Source organism: Cephus cinctus, unplaced genomic scaffold (assembly GCF_000341935.2).
Source record: "Cephus cinctus unplaced genomic scaffold, Ccin1 Ccin1_scaffold1474, whole genome shotgun sequence".
NCBI classification, from domain to species: Eukaryota; Metazoa; Arthropoda; class Insecta; order Hymenoptera; family Cephidae; genus Cephus; species Cephus cinctus.
Window position 1 is genome coordinate 236,048 of NW_014333837.1, and position 20,826 is coordinate 256,873.

The window sequence follows — 20,826 nt, forward strand, 5'->3', positions numbered from 1 at the left end:
AGGGGGAAAGAGGAAGGAATAGAGAATTCAATGTCCTGGAGAAAGGAGCTGGAAAGGCGTTGGGTATTGAAATCGTCGTGCTAAATCCACGCCGCCTATGCGAGCAGCCTGGTCCGTATCGTGGGTTACAAATTCGCTTCACGTAGTTGCGCGTCGACGGAATGAAAAAAAAGTAAAGGGCGTAGCGACGGTTCGGGTAGAGATGGCGAGAGAGGAGGATAGACGTTCCGCGCTCAACGGGCTCTCGTGAAAAATCTGCATGGATTCATGAAAAAAAGAAAAAAAAATCCGACCATCACGTATGTACGTCGCCGGAAGCCGTGGGGTAATGCTCGTGAGGTCCTAAATTGAAATATCGATCATGAAAGGGTGAAACGGGTCGACTACGATTTACATCATTTTATCTTGAAAAATGATTACGTGTTGGAACGCACGTGGAAAATTGTGCTGTCTTAGAGGATTATCACTCGATTAGGATTCATTAAAGTTATTATGCTTTTTTTTTTGTTATTTAACGTGTTCATATTTATATAACGTACGAAGTTGTATTTTTTTTTTTTTTAGTCAAATGGAAATTGTTTTATTCTCAGGAAAACGTTGAAAGTTACGAGTTAAAAATCATAAAATCGAACCATTATCCTTATGAGAGTTTCGAAAAGTTTCTGAAGGTTGTGACTTTCGAACCGTTTGAGATAAAGTAATGATCAAGTACCTATATCTGCTTTTCCGTAAGTTTTTACTGCAATCGAAATACATTACTCAATTGGCAAAAATGTAGTTTTATCCAATCGATCAATGTTCCTTGTATCTGAAAAAACACGCTTGCCTTGAGATTGTTTTAAATAATCATATTAATATAATTTTCTTGAATTCTTAAATTACTTAACATTTTTTTGTTCATCTTCCTAATGTCGACGATCGACGCCTTATATATTACTCTATTCCAGAAAGCGTAAAAATAATTTTACCATATAAATGAAACTTACAATGCTTCCGTATTCGAGCGAATTTCAACGAAACTCTGGCACCCGTCAAAAGAGTCATTCAAAAGAGTGTGCCGCACATTACTTTTCAATCCTACCCTAGATTTTGATCCATTGAATTTGCATCGATAGAGTTGCATGGAAATCGTTATCGGTAACCGGTAGCCAGTGCCCGTTATCAATATCGACTCGGAGCCATCGGTCTAGCATTTTAAACCCACTCGGCGATATTCAATTTCCGCGACATGCGAGCGAGGAGAAATGCGTTTGACGAATCTTTTCAGGTCTGTCGACATGCCGCGAAAGTACGGAGCGTCTCGCCGATATATCCGTCGTACGATCTCATCTTAATTTCCGTTTTTAGTGAGAAAACGTTCGTCCACATCTTCCGACGCTTGAAGCGAAAGTCGTTTGAGAAAAGGATTAAAACGAAAATAATATCTTCGTTATGATAGCAATAAAAACAGGCATCCCTCATAAGTCACTGGAGCGGTCTATATAAATAAACAGAATGGTGTTATCTGCCCGGTACCGTAGAAGCTCAAAGGATTTCTGTACACGACCAATCAGCAGGAACGACCAGACGCTTTCAAGAGAGCCACGTGTGCAGGCTTTTCAAGATATCCATTCAAGTATTTACAAAAACAAAAAAGACAGCATCCTACATACATAGCAAAAACGGATGACGACTAGAGTGCGGGCACCGAGTGTGAGTTTCGGTAGGAATTTCACCTGATAGCGACATCGACATCAATGGTCCAAAGTACCACAGGCACAGGTATACGTGCCATGCTTCTCAGCGAAATGGGAATCGATTTGAAAAATGCTGTGAAACTGCAGTTGGCAAAGCGCCCTCCACCTGTTCTCCCGGCGCATCACTCTCTGATGTCCCGTGCCCGTATCCCAGGCACCACCCCTGCTGCACTTTTTTTTTTTCCACAACCCACTCTCGACGTCAACGAAATACCTCGGCGTCGAGAGTCGCGTCCGATCCCAGCCAAAGCCCCATGACGATGGCCGCGTTGGGGTGTCAAGTTTTTATTCCGAGATGCAGCTCGTTTCTCAGCTCGCCTATTCTCGGTAGAGAGACACAGCCCACCCTTATCCGTTCCATATAGGTACACGAGAGCCAAAGGCATCGGAAGCCGTGGGGGAGAGAGCCTTCGCGAGAATGGAGAGAGAGAGCCCGCAATACGACGGTGCCGTCGCCGCGCTCTCTTGCGGCTGTGAGAAACTTCGGAGCGTGAAGCGTATTGCTGCCGTTCGTCAGGAATTTCTTAATCTACAAGGGGACCGCCCTTGGTGGCTTGGGGGATCGTTTAAGAAATCGAAAACAATAAATAGCGAGAATCGTTCTCTACGAGGCAGCCATATACGGCATGTAGACGCCTCGAGGGTGGCTGAAGGCCGATATATCCGGAAATTGAAAGTTTTCCGGTCGAGCGCCGAGATTTGTCAGAGGCTGCGGGTTCTTGAGGTTTTTCCTTCTCTTGGAAGATCACGATTTCTTTATATCTCGCGCGACAGAAAGACACACGGTCATGTACGTTTTCGTGTAACAAGAGGATAGGAGAGACACGTTGCACGTTAATGCCTTTGGGGAGCCATTTCGAAAATGGCGCTTTACGTTTAAGAAAATCTCGTCGACACGTACTGGCGGGAGAATCGTATTCGCCAAACCAGTATCTCTTCGCACTCACTTATCAACCCAACTGCACGGCGTTAGGTTGCTGGTACACTGGAATCTTGACTGTTGCATATTAAACACGTGGACTATTTTTCAATAACATCCCGCAGGTATGCAGCAGCTCCTATAGAGGAATTTCTACGTACATCGCTGTATGACGCACGCACGGAGAGCATCTACCGTCAATATTATTTTCACTTTTGCACTGACCGTTCAACACAATGGACAATTCAGTTGTAAAAATTGTTTCCCCGTTTGGCCACCCTCTATATACCTACCCTTCGCAAGGGGTAAAGCGCTGTCACGCATATTCCGACTGCCGCGACTGGTTAACTCGCGCTGGTCTCCTATTTCATATTTGCGCATACACCCCATTTTATTCTCATTTACTTTCATCTCCCACATATAATCGCAGCTTCACTTTCTGCTCCTATGGCGCGTCCAGCTTGCTAAATTTCATATTTTATATTCGTTCGACTGCTTTGGACATAGTACTCCTGTTTCTCCTGAATTCCATCCCTTGGATGTATTCCATTCTAGGTATATAGAGGGTATCCCGAATTTCATGCACCTCCGGTGTATAGCCGTGTTCGGGAGGTATCAAGGATCACGAAAATAACGTTATTTTTGTCGGAAAGTTCTTAATTTTTAAATGAGAGCACGTCAAAGTTTATCAATCAGAACGAGACACTAACAGAAATGGCAGTGAAAATATCCTCGAAAATTGCCACGTTTTGAAATTAATATGGCTTTTCTACATTGATTATTTTAGATTTTTTTATGTTGGGGTCTAATTAGGACTTAAAAAACATTTACGGTACTAAACGAAGGAATTAGTATATCTACTTTTCTTTCCCAGCCCATTTTGGCTTATGCATTTTATCTCCGTATCTCATCCCACTTCAATTTTAATGCATTTACTTATTTTTTTATTTGATAACATCCCCCCTCCTCTCTCTCTCTCTCTCTCTCTCTCTCTCTCTCTCTCTCTATCTATCTATCTATCTATCTTTCTCTATCCGTAACAATCTGTTTCTCGATAATCAAAATAGCATTCCAATACGTTTTAGGCACCGCGTACGAGTTTTCGTCCCACGTTACGCGTGAAGCTGCTGCGCGAAGCTAAGGTGTTCCGGCAGTATCGATCGGTGATCTGTCACCAAATGCGCTTGGCGCTCGGACCGTGAAACTATTGATATTCCCGTGATCCGCCTGAAGCACGTGCAGCCTCATCGATGCCGTCGAAAAACAAAAGCAAGGGAAGAAAACACAGTGCTTGTAGATGTACTGATGATAGTGGTGTCTCATTCTGATTGATCAACTTTGACCTGCTCCCATTTGAAAGCAAAGAACTTTCGAACGAAAACCTAGTCATTTTCGTGATCTTCGATCCCTCCCGAACGGCGCCATACCCCGGAGGTAAATGAATTTTGCGACACCCTGTATATATCCCACACTATCTTCAACTAGCAAGCAGGCTTCTTCGTAACGGCTGCAACGGCAACACATTTTTCCAGAAAATTCATCCCAGCACGTCGTGCATCCTTCTCGGAGCCACTCGGCCAAGATTACGCGACGTAAGGCTTTCCGAGGACGTCTACTGGCAACGGCGAATCTCCCACCCGCTGGTTTCCGTGATACGTAAGATGGAGATTTCACAAAAGTAGTCTGCAACGCGGAACGACGTGCCATCCTGACATCTCGGATTTGTACGAAAGCCTTCTGGCACGGCCGTCTAATCCGCCGAGTCGCAGTCAGCATGAGAAATGATCCGGAAGAACGCAAATTGTCCTTTCGCGTGTGAACGAGCGTTGCGCAACCGATCGATATTACAGGACGATCTGCCAGAATGTTTCAGGGTTTCGTTCAAAAGCATTAAACTAGAAATGCATACCCTAGAGATAATAGGCTATTTTGCTTTGCATCTATTTACACGGAGGATCTCTTTTACATAGGACTACAGCTCGCAATATATAAATCATTCCTCTGTGTACTCTGTACCTGAGACATAGATCGGCTGTCTACTATGAAATGTCAACATTGTATCGCGAAGCATCACAAGTTCCTCATACTGCTTGACGACAGTGTCGACTTCTGTAAACTGACCTAATGGAAAATAAAAGCACTGTGCCCTTTGAAAATTAAGCGAAAGCATTGAGAAATGTAAAGTTTCTCCAGATTGTTAGATACACTGTCGAAGTAAGAGAAGCCAGGAACATTTCGATAGTAATTACAGAGCGAAGTGGTGGATCACTGGAACGTGACTGTTGAAGTCGACAGATTTCAACGAGCAGTAAGAATCTTAGTTTGCTGTGCAGATGATCGTTGCACGTATTTCAACGTACGGAACTGGAAGTGGGTTTGTATATATATATTTTTATTCAAATGAACTACATTCAAGAAACGCAATTTTTTCAAGTCAAAACCAACTTAATCCCCCATGTATTTTATACCAGCTGTTGTTAAGCGCTCGACTATAAGCGAGCTCCATTTCGCATCTCGATGCTTTACGGGAAACATTAGCGCGCGATGAAAGTCCAACCAAGTGACAAACGTGTTTCGTTCCGTCAACGGGGCCGGACCACAATGTGCGTTTTATGAAGTCAACGCATTAGATGGTCGATAAGGGAAATCAAGGCAGGAAAAAGCGACGAAATAATTTTACGGAAGTTTAAGTGGCAAGTTCAAATGTGACAATGCAATATGAAAGCCGAAACGAGTACATACATATTTCGTATGGAAAAAGAAAAGTATTGCTGGACAGACAGAGAATTTTCAATGGTGGATAAAATGAGGAGAAGGAGCAGGTACAAAAAAAAAAAAAAAAAAAAAAAAAAAAAAAAAAAAAAAAAAAAAAAAAAAAAAAAAAAAAAAAAAAAAAAAAAAAAAAAAAAAAAAAAAAAAAAAAAAAAAAAAAAAAAAAAAAAAAAAAAAAAAAAAAAAAAAAAAAAAAAAAAAAAAAAAAAAAAAAAAAAAAAAAAAAAAAAAAAAAAAAAAAAAAAAAAAAAAAAAAAAAAAAAAAAAAAAAAAAAAAAAAAAAAAAAAAAAAAAAAAAAAAAAAAAAAAAAAAAAAAAAAAAAAAAAAAAAAAAAAAAAAAAAAAAAAAAAAAAAAAAAAAAAAAAAAAAAAAAAAAAAAAAAAAAAAAAAAAAAAAAAAAAAAAAAAAAAAAAAAAAAAAAAAAAAAAAAAAAAAAAAAAAAAAAAAAAAAAAAAAAAAAAAAAAAAAAAAAAAAAAAAAAAAAAAAAAAAAAAAAAAAAAAAAAAAAAAAAAAAAAAAAAAAAAAAAAAAAAAAAAAAAAAAAAAAAAAAAAAAAAAAAAAAAAAAAAAAAAAAAAAAAAAAAAAAAAAAAAAAAAAAAAAAAAAAAAAAAAAAAAAAAAAAAAAAAAAAAAAAAAAAAAAAAAAAAAAAAAAAAAAAAAAAAAAAAAAAAAAAAAAAAAAAAAAAAAAAAAATGGGGAGGCGAATGTAAAGGGACCGAGAAAATGGCAGAGGGACATGGCATAAGAGAAAAAGAGAAAGAAGGGGAACAAAGACATAGTGGGATCGATATGAAACTCCGGTACGCAATAGCTTTCATGCCAACGTTAATCATGCACAATCGAGTGCTGGGCGCGGAATTTCAGCAGGTAGAAAGTCGACTCGATACATTCGCCGAATAATTCGAAAGCGAGTGCCATTCCCAATGAGAGAATTAACGTAGATCAAAGGAAAATGTTTAAATGCTCTTCGATTTGTGTCGCTCTTTGTCTCGTTTGTCAAATTATATCACGCGGCCCGTCAACGTTTCATTGTTACTTTCTGCTGTACTACAGTTAAAGGTGCTGAGTAGTTGGGATGGGACCTGTACGCCAATGTGACGATCGCATGACAAGCATTGTAAGAGTTATATAATATTCCTCGATAAAAGCTTTTTTCTGTTTAAATAAGCTATATCAATTATAAATTTAAAAAATGGAAAAGTCTTATGTAAGAAAAAGTTCTATCGCAGCGATATTTTAAATTAGCTATTTTGCCTCGTATTCTTTGGTTTACGCTTTACGACGTCTGATGTAGAACTAGAATAGAGAATGAACGCGACATTTTTTTTACCTATGCGATATATGTGTTTATTATCCTCGTATCAACTATATATATATATATATATATATATATATATATATATATATATATATATATATATATATATATAAATGTATAATAGTAGCGATGCGATAATAGTATGGAAGCACACTCTGTGCGCGCCCCAGCAAAAGTCATTTCGTTGTAATTAGCTACTCGAGTCACGATAAATTGAAAAAGTTAGTGAGAAATGGAACGTAATTTACCCCCGCGCAACCCGCACCCTCGCCCGACTGACTCGCCGAGCTGCGATAATCGAGGCTGTCGAGCTATAAATGCGATCGAGCATGTTTTTGTTTATATGAATTTTCTAAAAAAAATTGGTTCAATACCGAAAGGAAAGATTTTACATGGAAAGATTAATCATCGTACTTCAAAGTGAAAATGCATCAAGAGATACTTATGTGAATGATAAGACAAATATTTTTATCGTTTCGTCCCTTGCTATCCTTTTCTGATACAGGACAGGATTGATCCTGGTTTTGCTAACCCGATACTCGAAAGAGTACAGCCATCGTTAATACACGGTTCTTGATTCTTTGGCTTCGCCCTCTCAACCTCGCTGAAATAGCGTAGGCCATTATCGCAACGCGTTAATGACGTTCATCACTTTTTGCTCCACGATGCAGCAGCATCAAGAACCAAGGGTGGTTCGTTAGCGGTAAAAAAAAAAAACAAAAAAAAAAAACGTGATACTCTTTTAACGATGCTAACTCCACTATCAGTTAATAATGACTAATTCACGGCATAGGAGTTATGAAAATGTTACATCAATCCACATATCTATGATTAACCTCAAGGTTTGAAATAAAAATTTTAACTTTCAACAAAGCAGCTACGCCTGTCACGTTATTTAAAACGCAAAAGTGGGTTAAACCTGGCGGTCGTGACGTCTTCACTCATTGGCTGGAACACAGTCTTAGAATCGAGTTCACAGGATTGATTTTCGGTTTCGGCATTTCTTTTGCATTTGTATGTCTCTAGTAGATCAAGAAGTAACTAAAACTAATTTTAGTCATTAAAAACAAACAAAAATCAACATGTCGCGTGACTTCGAGTCAAATTTCTATTCGTCACTAGTAATTCTGTGTACCGATAAGTTAAATCATAGGTTTAATTTAATTTAATCTAGAAAAAGTAAGGGATGATCAAATTTAAATTTTAATAATATTTCACTAAATCAAACCCTTAAAGATTAGCTACGTAATGTACTACCGAGTACTACGCATACGCAATGACCGTAACATGTAAGAAAACTGTCGATATATAATCCGGTATGATAAACGATACTCAGACCGGAAACATTATACGTGAACATGGAGGAAATTGAACTGAATACTTTTAATGAAAAAAAAATGAATATTATAAAATTTTTTCAAAAATTCTCACTGAATATAGTCTATTCTATGAAATACGTTCGACTCCCTCCACCGACTGGAACCGTAGGCATATAATGCGTTCATGGTAATTTTATTTCCATTATAACGAATCTTTGTGTTTGCCGAGAGAATAGCTATTATATTCTGAGGTATGATATTTTAAGCTCCGTTCATTGTATCGGTTGCCCTCTTTCTAGTGCCTTTCGCACAGTCAACGTACCCGCCGCTTGCAATGAACTAACCGGGCAACAAACCAGGCAGTCCGGAAACGATGTAATTTCCTTTTTCTTTTTTCCTCTACCCTCAATACACTCTGGCTACGTCCTACGAGAACGAAATTAACGAGGCAATGTCTCTTGCGGTTATTATTACCCCACTGCTGCATCCCCCACGTGAAACTGGATATATCGCGGAGTAGTGGAAAGAACGAAACTCGTATAAATACGTAAAAATATTCATGTTACAAGGAAGAAAAAAAAAAAAAAAAAAAAAAAAAAAAAAAAAAAAAAAAAAAAAAAAAAAAAAAGAAATACGGAAAGATCCTAGGAAAACGATAGACCGTATCTTTCGGAGAACTGCTGCGTCTCTTGATAAATAAAGAGTGGCATTACCGAAGGTGCTCGAAGCGATCTCACCGAGGGTCCGCGATGTCGCCTGTTTCTTCAGGAGCCAATCATAAGCCCTGGCAACTCAATTACGATGTCACGGATACGGATACCATTGCCACCGGGTACAAGTGCGACGTAGTCACGAGGGAGGATTTATCAAAGGATATCAAATGGAATGCTACATCCAGCACGGAGAAAATAAATTGAGTCCACCTGCCGGGACAACGATGATTCCCTATGAAGCATACGTAAATAATCTTACGTAAATTTGTTAAAAACAAATATATATCTCACCATAGCGATGCCGTTTAGCGTATACAATTTCGTCGCGAAGAATGTCGAATGACGGATTAGGAAATAAAAAAAAAAAAAAAACAAGAAAAAGGGAATCGAAAGAGAATCAAAGAAAGATATGGATATACATAAAGAGGCATACCAGCGTGAAAGGTGAAAGTCGTGAGAATGGAATCGGCCGGAAGGAGAAAAACGAATTCGAGATATCGTATCCGGCTGACGGAGGCACTTCGTCCTTAGCAAAAGGTGGAAGGACGAGGGGAGGCCGGAGAGGGAATCATTGATGTGAAGGCTCCTCTGTTTATACGGTTAAGCAAATATCGAATAAGAACGGTGCTTCTGGAAAGAGACGAGAGTCGGAGATGAGATGGGGTTGAGATGGGGTGAGATGGCGCAAGATGGAACGAGATGGAACGAAATGGAACGAGATGGAAGGAAGCGCGTTTTCTCAACTTTGCTGTGTTCTTTCTATTACGTTGATTGATACGTCCTTCGCGCGTAGGCGGTGAGTATTGATACGGGATCGTCTACGGGGCGAGAAGATATCACAAAGAAGCTCGTGTGTACAGAGAGCAAGGTGAAAGAGACGAAGGAAAGGGGAGAAGGGCGTGGATGGGGGGGGGGGGCTCTTGGTCGCCCTGCGATATCGTGAGGAACGAGGAAGGGAAAATCGCGCTCGCTCAAGACAAACTGCATGCATATTTCTCCTTAATCCTTAGCATTAATAATGCATCCGTGGGTCGACGACCTCGTCGTGCCTCTTGGTTCCACTTCGGATCCAAAACTCCTTCTGCGACCAGCGCCAGCGGCTCTTGGACCCTCTGGTTACGCCTATCCATCCACTACTTTTACACTTCTATGCTCCATAGTAATGCTGCTTCCCACCCTCAACGTGTTCATCCCCACACTTTTCTCCTTTATTTTTCAGTCCCCCCTGCCACCTTGGAAATCTTGCTCTCTCATCCTTGAAGGCTGTCAGTGAAGAACCTCGCGCGGAAAACTACGAGACACCGACCCTAGGCAACATCGCGTCACGAATATTTCCTAGCTCCAAGCGGCACAATAGCGTATTTCTCGTAGGCACGTTCGTAAACACTGGACGAGCGGTGGTACAGATTTTAGAAGTCGGGTCGATCTACATATTATTTAAAGAAATAATCGCTTCGTGCTAGCAGCGCCACCCCGTAAACCCCGCGGGAAATTTTATATTGTCAAATTCACATATACTGCTTAGTGACATATATACTTTCTAAGTTCTGAATAATCTTTGCGTTAGCTGTTCCAAGCGACGTCACGTCCTTACAGTACTTCCGATTTACAAATCGTGCGATGAAATTCAAACGAAAATATTGGCCTAGTGATTTTTGTCGAGAGCAATGAAGCAGAAGCTATGAATGCCAAAAGCGTACGGATATTCGATCTGGTTAATCGCATAATACAGAACTCGTGCACGCATCAGTTGGACTTCCACTGACGTATGTAGAAATTGTGTAGTAAAGTGAGGTGGTTTATTAAAATTTGTTTTTCCTATGAAAGCCATTCTGAAATTTACCAACAATCCATGGATATTGACCGTTAGTACCTTCGTCCAACTGAAGCCTGTGTTATCCTGAATATTTTATGTTTTCCCGCTGACGCTCTCACCCCTTTCCCCTATTTCCTCCCTGTCTAACTCTCTCATATATAGGTATACATATATAGGTATATGCCGTATGCATAGCCTCGGCTTGCCCAGGCATATATATATGTATATGCACGTCTATACACACTACTCGGGCATTAGCCAAACTATCGTTTTATTTTTCATTTTGCAAAATTCGTACGGCACTCGAATACCTTTCGTCCGAGCAGTGCTCTAACGATATTATGCATTGTTGCTGGCTCTGGCATGCTGTTGCGAATTCACTACGGTTTCTCCAACAATTTCATGGCGGCGAGCCAGCCATGCCGCACGTCGCTTCCTTATTCCTCGCGAAAGACCTAGACGTAGTCGCGCAGCTCTACTCCACCAATACCGAGGTCGAACAGACTCTATCGCGGCGAAACATCGTTCAACTATTTCGCACCGGAAGGAAGTATCCCTAACCGAACCAAATTATTAACAGTGAATCCCGGGATATGCGGATGGTTGCATTGAAAGAGAAGGAGCAAGGGTTTTGGTGCTTCGTACCAAGGCCAGCTGAGTTCAAGACTTTTGGAGTTGGGGGTTATGGTTGCTTCGTCCCCTACAGCATCTCTTCGGACAATGGACCTCACAGTGTCAAAACGGAATGAAACTTTCGTCTTCCACGTGTAGCTCGTGTACCTGACTGGACGGTATCGCTGACCGATTCGCATATCTATATACAATATACATACGAGGGGGTAAGGGAATAAGTAAAGTTGGCACTATAGTAATGGAAGTTTACGAAGGGAGAGAAATTCTCCGTTTCCCCACCGCCTGCCCCCTCCCACCAAAAAAATAGAAACAGAAGAGAAAGCACGAAATCTCGGTAGCACTCTAGCGCGATAAATCTGCTCCAAGGCTCCCAGGCGCACTCGACTCATTTCTCCAAACCAACACAGCCCTCTCGACTCGGTGCCACTCGTCGAAACGAAATCTGATACGAGAAAAGCTAAACTCCTTCAAATGCGCAGCCCCCGACCCTCGGGTTTAACCCTCCCCCTTGCCACTTCTCCCCGCCGAACCCCACGACCGCAGAACTTTCTTACACCGTCCCGCCCTTCTGGCTCCTTTCACCAACCCATATATGCACTCGCTGAACCCTTTCATTGGAAAAACGTCGTCCTGTAATTCACCTTTTTTTTTTTAACAGCGAGGGGTGTCTTAACCCGTACAACCCTAACCCAGGCATGGAACGCGGACCACGAGAGGATACGTTCTTTCCAAGTGGTTATCTTTCAAGTACTTTTCTTCGAGGACTCTTGCGAAACCGCGAATGCGCGTCTTTCTACCCGCATTATAGTCCGCGCGGTGAGTAGAGCTGATATAAACAAGAAAATGGCGGCGATCTTTCCTACTTCCATCCCCTGTATACCATCACTGCCGTGATAAATCATAGCCTCTAATTGTAAAGGTAATCGCGGCAAGTTACTTGGGTCGACTGCTTCTCTCTTGGGGGTGGGTAGCCCGGTAAAGCCATGTCATTCGTCTCACGCTTCGTGCTGGTATTTCGCGTACAGTCTCCCGTAGTCTGTTGGGAGTAATTTGTATGACAATAAATATCCGAAGCTTAAGCACGAAGGCAGTGGCGGCGTCAGGCGGTGGCCGCGGCAAACTCCTATAGCTTTGTGCGAGCACTCGATGGATTAGGTCGCGGATTTCCTCGACTGACGTGTCACTTCTGTGCCAGTGGTATATCTATAGGTATCGACAGGGCAGAGGCTTGAATAGAGATAGACTTCGATTGAATCCAAGAACCGCATGGACGGACGTGACCGCAGGATCGATATGTATGGTAACACGGAGGGAACAATTTCTATTTAATTATTAAAGCTACAGTTAATTACTCCTAATTATTTTAATTATTCAAATAATTTTTAATTATCCGTCGCGGTCTAGATACAATTAATGATACATAACTATACTGTACGAATTTTTTTGGCATCGTACCATGTAAATTTTAGGTCAGTGACGTCACTGATTACGTAATGATTATTACTCTTAATAAATGTTATCGATACCGAAACTATTCGAACCCGTCACTCTTTCGAAGAGTGCGTGCCTACGATATTGTAATATTACTCACCCCATTGAGCTTCTTGATATTGTGAAGAGCATTCTGTGCAGCGAGGGCAGCTTTCCTCGTGAAGAAGGTAACGAAGCAGCAGCCTGTAACAGAAGGACGAGGGCGTCTTCAAAACCACAGCTCGTTATCGGGAAACCGTCTTCTTACGTGGAAACTAGAATTCACGAGGGACAGCAGGTGGCCGAGCACGACAACGAGGCTTTGTTAAGGATCGTAAGCATCCGGTGCTTTTCGTACGTTCGAAATAAGCTTTTAAAAGCCTGACATTAGATATAAGAAGCCGTTCATTTTTGTCTCTGGAACCAAATACCCAACCCTTGTTCGATCCGTGACAATGGTGAGGAATATTTGAAATATTCTCATAAACCGGTAGTATAGGTACGGCAATAATCAGACTCCATGGAGGATTCAGGACTGTTGCCAAACAAAAAGTCGGTGGCGTTTGGGTTATCGGTAGTAGTCGGACTGTTAGCAATTCCATATGATATATCGGTACGAATGACAGTTTGGATAGGTTCGCGCTTGGGACCTCATCACGGTCTTGCATATCCCCTGGTTGTCCCATTGGACGCCACCCAAACCAGAATAGATTCGACTGGTCGATAGTTACGAGTTGCCAAAAGTTCGATACCGACGTAGTATTGCGCCCAGGGGTTCTTAGCGTGGCGAGTTCACTTCCTCTACTTAGTTTAGAAATACTAGCTCGCAGCGTTCGCCTCCTGCGGAGCACGATAGACCATACGTTCCGGGAAACTTTGGAATTCTTGGCGGAACTCGCATTACGGGAATAGTCTCAGCAAATTGCTGCCGCGAAAGAAGAGAAAGAAAGAAATAGAAGAAACCATTAGAGAAAAATTCTGACCTAAATACTTTGCACTGTGACTCTGGACGAGCCGTGCGTGGGACTTCCGGAAATGCATTTTTGGCCTAGTCCGATTTACACCCCCGCCCTCTCGGTATCACGATACAAAGTCTCCGAGGATGGGTGGTAGCTACCACCCTTGTACGTAAATTGAAAGCTACGTCGGGAAATCGTATAGCTTCGCGTAACTAATCTTGAGAACGTCATCGTCTGACAGACCTTTAAATCGTTAAATCACACCCCGAGCAAATTCTCAGTTGGTAGCCCTGACACCGGCTATAATACTCGTGTCTACAAATGACCCCATTCGTCGAGTTGCCAACACCCGCTACGCAGACCTTCGACCCTTGAACACGGATATGGGAGCAAAGAACGAACATTACCCCAGTCTCCGATTGAGCCTAGACTGCGTATTACGCAATTAGAAAAATGATTTAACTTCGCAGAAATATCCCGGAAAATCAATACGTGTTTCACGTATGCATAATGAATAAGTAGATAAAATATTCTCTATTTGTGCATAAAAAATGTCCCGAAGCTCTATAACGAAGAAATTTTGAAGGGCTTCGTCGACGTGGCTTGTTACGAATATTACATGAGAGTCATTCGATTTATTGACTAGCCGCCATCGGATTGATGAATCACGGCACGGCACTGGTTCGAGCATTGACGAATCGGGAGAGACTGATGTGCGAGCAGGCGAGAGGTTGCCCGTACTTTTGGAGGTTGGGAAAACCAGGAGGTCCCGGGATTGGGAAGCTCTGATTTATTTGGAGGTTAGTTAGAGGGTTAGTCAGGCGTGTTAGGCTGCGGACGTGTACAGATTTGCTATGGAGTTTTTGGGTAATCCTTGGGGGGGCGTTGGGAGGGGAAAAAAAGGGAAAAATTATATAGCGTATAATGAAAAATGTGGGAGATCGCAAATAAAGCAATTAAGCAATCGTGAATGAGAGCAAGAGAGAAGGAGGGATATGGCTCACTAGAAACGAACGGAATAATATACGGGTATGGCACGGCTGTGTATAGAGAATGTTAAACGGTAAATGGGTAAGCATTGAGAAGGCGCCGAGGTGGAGCATCGTTAAACGGAAGTCGATTCAATCCCCTTTCGAATTACATCGTCTGCAAAAATCGTGGCAAATTCAAACTGGGCGCTTTGATGGCTGCCTGCAGCGCCGTCCGCTATTAGAAATTCCCAATTCACCTCGTAATTATCACTAATTGGACTCCCGATTATGCTCACGCAACAATCCATGCGTGAAACGCTGTCGGTTGCGTTGAGAATTACGCATTGCTTTTACCATTTCCATACCGACAAGAAGGATATATATATATAAGGCTCATAGATTTCCAAAGTTGTCTAAACCATGCCAAATGCTTCGTATCTGATTGCCATTCCCATAGGAATAACAAAAAGTAGAATGAAACATTTTTTTTCCTCCCACCTTTCTACCTACTCTCGATCCATTCTCCTCTTCCCCTCTGTTCGACCTCTTTCGCAGGATCCCCAGATATACAGAGTTTCGCGACATCCTGGAGCTTCGTGGTTTCGCGGATGGTCCAGCAGGGACCAGCCGGAATACACACGTGCATTCGTGTCGAACATAGAGAGACATATCATTGTTACTCGACTGTACGAGCAGCACCAGTAGCGTATGCTGGTTGACCCTGGGGCCAGTGCGGGCTAATTCCTACCCAATGCGTGATTAGACTCCACGGGGAAATCTATTCGGACAAGCCTCTGAGTCACCATTCACAACCCTCTATAGAGGGTAGCTGCTTTCTGTCTTTCTAGAATTTTTTTTTCTTTTACAGAGACACATGACCATTGTACTCTCGAAGTTCTCCGTGCTTTTCCGACATCTACATGCGATCTGGTTATTCGAATTTCTCTAGCCGGCAGGGGACTGATCGTAGCTTTGACATTGATGAGAGGGAGGAATGGGACTTGGTCTGGGTCATGTCGACAGAGAGATATCAAAGAGCGGCCTTCATAAATTCTTTGTTCGTATCGGTACGTGTCATCCAGGAGTAACTCTTCCTGTAGACGCCATACGGGGAATCCCACGATATCGCTAAGACTGGAGGAGGTTCTATCCGCAGAACCCGCTCGACCGTCCGGAATGCCCATGAGAGGGGAAATATCGCTGAATCGGTGAATTACGATTCTGTCGTTCGTGGCACTGGACCATTCCCATCGATATATTTGTTTCTATTGGATCCGGCAATATCGGCAGGGATGAAGTTCCAAATCCCTAACACGTGGCTGCGATAGGTAGGTTTTATATGTATAGACACATACATACATTGCTATCTACTATTGATAGTAGTATCTGTCTACCTACCCAAACCAACGGCTTTGTTACTCGTGGTAAAACGCGCATCAGGATTTTGAGTAGGAATTTTCAGAACTTCATGATGGCCAAGTCATCATCGACTAATTTCCAAAAGTCTCAATGACGTAATGCCCAAGATATCTTCGAATAGAATTTCAATTTCAGAGAACTCTCTATAAGTTTCTCAAACTATGAATGAAATTAGACGGTCAAGTGTCCAACCACGTGCATTGGGACGTAGATACGAGAAAGGCATTTCTACGTTGTATAGATATGGGGTACTATTGAGATACTTACGTACCTGAACTCAAGGACTACCTTTGATCGATCGAGCAATGTAATTTCCATGATTAAATCGGGAACAAAGCAGCAACTTGAGACAAGGTGAAAACCAGAACTGACCCTTTCGATCGATATTCGAATTATTCGATCGAACCGTTTCGTCCACCGATCCCGACGTATCTACTTGCCAACTACTGAACTTCAGTTGGATGGCGACTCTATCCCAGGGTTTCCTGAGGGCTTCGGTTAGTGCCAGGTCGACGAGCAGAAGTTTCTGTGATCAAACCGAGATTGCCATCCTGTGCCAATCGCAAGAATACTAGATAAGGTGCAGCCGTGTCTGTGGGTTATCCCACGTCAGGCGACTATCTGGATTTGGATACGGAAATTTCGAGGAGCGTATATTTAATATCGACCTGAGTCTAGGATTAGGTTAATCAGAGTCTTCGCTGAGTCTGATCAAATCAATTAAAGTACTTTGATATTCATCAGAGATATGAGAGATTCTTGTATTTTGTCGTTTTAAATAATATTGATTTTAATCTGGACCAGGACCGATGTCCCTTTTATTAGAACGCTTTCATTGGCTTTTAAATTTTGATACGCCAGAGAGACTGGTTTCGAAGATCAATCTTTATATGATGTACTCCAATCGTAAGGGGCACCTATGCGCCAAGCACGGAAAAATGGTGTATCTCGTAAAGTATATACATTGCGGTACATGCGTTTGTTGGCGAGAGAGTATCTTCGATACATTTTTATCCGTTTGGCTGAACGTCATTGGTATTCCAGTCTCGTAAAAGATGGCTCCCTCCCACGGGATAATATCCCAAGGAAGAACGCTCTGGACCCATAACCACCCTTCGGCATCAGCAAGCATCCACTTGGTATCTCATCTCACGGTCAAGCTTTTCCAAATTCTATACTGTATTCCGTAGGCACTGATAAGAGATCTTCATTTGTCGCCAGACTCATCCGTAAATTCGATAACTAGCACGTAACAAATAATTTCATTTTTACATTATATCACGCGTGACGATAACTGAGCGTCAAGTAAATAAGAACGGAGGGATGATCTTAATTAACGATCCGGGGTCGCGCTTGCAGCCGCTTGGAAGCAGTGCAAATAGACTTTTATTATTACTTTATCGTGTACCCCTATAATCGCTTTAAACTAACTCCTCTCGCCTTTCCTTTTCACCCCGTCACCGCGCCCCTCGCTACGTTTATTCTCTCACTCACCGCGACTCCTGCTCTCTAAATAATATACCTATATATCTCTACGTCTATCCTGAGAGCCGAAAGCTCTCTTCCCACCATCACCCACCATCACCCACCATCACCCCTATATCCCCTCGAGGGTGCTGAAAATGAAACGAAATTGCTAAATAATTCAGACGGCTTTCTTTTTTTTTTTCTTTTTTCAGGACCTGCTCACCCTTAAGCTCCCGTCCCATCCTTTCACGAGGACAATTGTTTCTCTCCCCGACCTCCTCCGGCCCTTACTGTTTTCGATGCGCACCCTAAATGGTGACGTTATCGCGCGGCATACCTCGGGAGAGGCTCGAAGTGTATTCAAAGGTCCGTAGGTGGCAGAAGAGAAAAACAGGGGGAAAAAACGCGATTCACTTCAGCCGAGTCACAAGTGAAAGTAAGGAAAGAGAAAGAAAAATATATATACATTTATATAAAAAAATAAAAAATAAAAAATAAAAAATAAAAAATAGAGCACCCTGGAATGGAACTCAGATCAGAAGGTTCTATCGAGGTAAGCCCCTGCGCGCAAGGTAAATCCAACCTTATCTCCGGCAGCATTTCCGTCACAGTCCTCCAGAGTAGGTGGTGGTGCGATTGAATTCGTTCGTGTGCAACCACCTTGGCGTTTTCTCATGTGAAAACTCGCGAACCGATCTGACCAATGTTGGTCGCTACTACTTCGAATCCGTGCGACTAAAGTCCCTCGCTCGCTTTGGACTACGTCGTGGATTCTCTACGACGCGAGTGAGAGAGCATTTCAATTTCCTGGCAGTTCAGTACGAATGCTTCTTTGTACGACCTGGGTCAATACCGAGGTACCTCGTAACCTCGGAGAAACAGTTCGACAACCTGACTGTCTGCTTATGAAAAGGCATCGGTCAATTGCTCTGATAATCTCAACCGTAATGCACGAGCATCGTCGCCATACGGTATATATATGGTCTAACAAGGCGAGCTCCAGCTACTTGTATCTACTGATGCACGTAGCTTCGGAGTGGCGTAAGGCGATCGTCCTCAGTAATGTACGAGGCGGAAGCATTATAAACGGATCTGCTAACGTCAGGCGCAGAAGGGACTTTGGTTAACAGGTAGACCGTCCGTATGTACACGTACGTTATCTGCTCCTGATATAATTTTCACGCGAGATGTTTATGAGACGATTCTACCAACTCCAATAGTCACCATTACAGTTGTAACGTGTACGGTTGCTCTATCCACGAAAGCAACCAAGAAATACGAGTTTTCGCATAACTGAATTTTACGATCGGATATGCCGGTTATGCTCGAGTAGGTTACGTATCTATTGGCTATCGTTTTACAGATATAGAGCCCATCCACTATATGGATTAAATTCGAGTAGAGCGGCAATACAGGAAGAGGAAGATTGTATGACGGATAAGCACCAATTATTAGAATTATAGGGTCGCGTAACGTTGGCTGCTCGGTTAAGGCGGGCGAAAAGAAATCCAATAGAAATGCAATAGAGCGCGAGTGTTTGCCGCAAGAGGAAAAGTCATTACCGTCGGGCGAGGTTATCTGGCGCGGATAAGCAGGGCAAACGAAATAACGGGCTGTTATCGCTTTATACTTCTGCCAACCTGTCTACCTATGTACTCCAGAGAATAATCTTCGATAAAAAGAGTTCCTTGAACTTTCATTTTAACTTGGCGTTAACGATACTTTCCTGATATTTATGTATGTCTGTATATATGCACCACCCTGTGTACCGATAGGTTTGAATGCGGCAATCCAGCCGCAAAGTCAAAGCCACCAACCACCCTTCGTTATCGGGAACACCCTTTACCAGCGGCATCCTGATTGCGCTCGTCTCATCGCGATGTGACACCAGAGACAAGATGATGACTCGAACGTTAGAGGGAAAAAGTCTTCGAGCCAAGCTCAGATCTTCCTCCGTGAGACGTCAGGGCCGTCACGGCTCTCTGCGCACTTGGCACTCGCTCCGCGCACCCCTTTTTTCGTTTCTGTATATCCACTATGTACATAACGAGAGAAAGAACTCGCGGAGCGTAAGATCTAACGGGAAACAGAAGGAGGCAGGGAACGTTTATGAATCGTAACGGCGGCATGAATGCTTGAGAAGAAGCGACTCCAAGTTCTTTGCTTCGTCTAGGCTGAGGACGCTCCTATTACGTTCCTGACAAACTACCCTCTACTTCTCTCTCTTTTTTACCAGATACCATCCTCACGTGAAAACGATTATTTTAAACGGACTTCCACATAGAGATTTTACCGGTGCTTCTTTTTCATGTATCATCTATTCATCCGAACGTCCCAAACGTCCATGGCATTGCGCTCATAGCTCGTAAAATATACAATGTGCCCGCATTTCATTCTCTCTTCTTCTCTGTTCGCCGCCGTCTTCTCTTTTTACCGGTGATAACAGGGAACAATGAGAATGTTGATAATTACCGGTCTGTCGCGCCTGCGCGTGTAACGTTCAAATGCCTTTGTGCGATGTGACGTCCGACTCCTCGATAATTCGAGGCGGAGTGAGAATGGGCGCGGATTATGACAGGTTAAACGAGGTTTCGGACGAGGGTAAATCGCTAGATCGCGACTTTGCTTTTAATGTGCAGCGTTTGCGTCTGGTGCAGGAGCGCTCGGGTGGCTGGGATGGCCGGGAGTTAGTTGGGAAATTTTCCAGTTTAGCCTCGCGCAACCAAGCTTCCCCCACGTCCTTCGTAACTTTCGTTGTGCAGCACGAAAACAGGGTGGTTTCTGTGAAGGGCTGGAGGGGCGAGGAAGGGGATGGCTTAGCTCGAGAGACCAGCTAGAAATGGCAGAAATTCGGCGCAACTCTCGAGTACACGCCAGCACGCGTATACATGTATAATTATAAGTGTAACGTACGTGCAGCACAGTACGTTATTGTTATTCAACCAGCCCTTGTGGGACATTGGTTTAAGGGGATGCTACAAGAAAATGTAGGCCACCCCCAATGCCTTTGGAAGATGCTTACGCATCTCGAGATAAATTTGCCATTCGAGTGTGTCGATATTACTTGGCCCCATGAGAAATCTAAAATCTTTGCTGTCTGTTCGTCTGCCAAACTCATCTTTTCCTCTTAGCTATTTCATTCCCTTCCCTCAGCATCCCTTCGCGTCCACCCAACGGCTTAACCCGACGGGAATAGCTAAAGAGTTGCCAAGGAGCTTTCCTGTTACTCTTCGTTATCGACTAATGCCATTATTGACGGTGGAACGGGGGCAATCTCTAGTTTCAACCCTTAATTCTTTAGTATCACGAGAG

At 42.6% G+C, this 20,826-nt stretch overlaps 1 protein-coding gene across 32 annotated transcripts in view; it reads right to left on the reverse strand.

Annotated features, from left to right (window-relative positions):
- The window catches only part of LOC107273178 (CUGBP Elav-like family member 1-A), a 225,175-nt gene that overhangs the window by 38,354 nt on the left and 165,995 nt on the right, over nt 1–20,826 (reverse strand). For all 32 annotated transcript variants that reach the window (XR_003061488.1, XR_003061486.1, XR_003061487.1 and 29 more), the window contains one exon: nt 12,820–12,902. Coding sequence is in view for 28 of the 32 variants with exons in the window: in XM_025090467.1 (XP_024946235.1) it covers nt 12,820–12,902 (83 nt within the window). In the remaining 4 variants the exon portion in view is untranslated. The remainder of the gene's footprint in view (nt 1–12,819; nt 12,903–20,826) is intronic.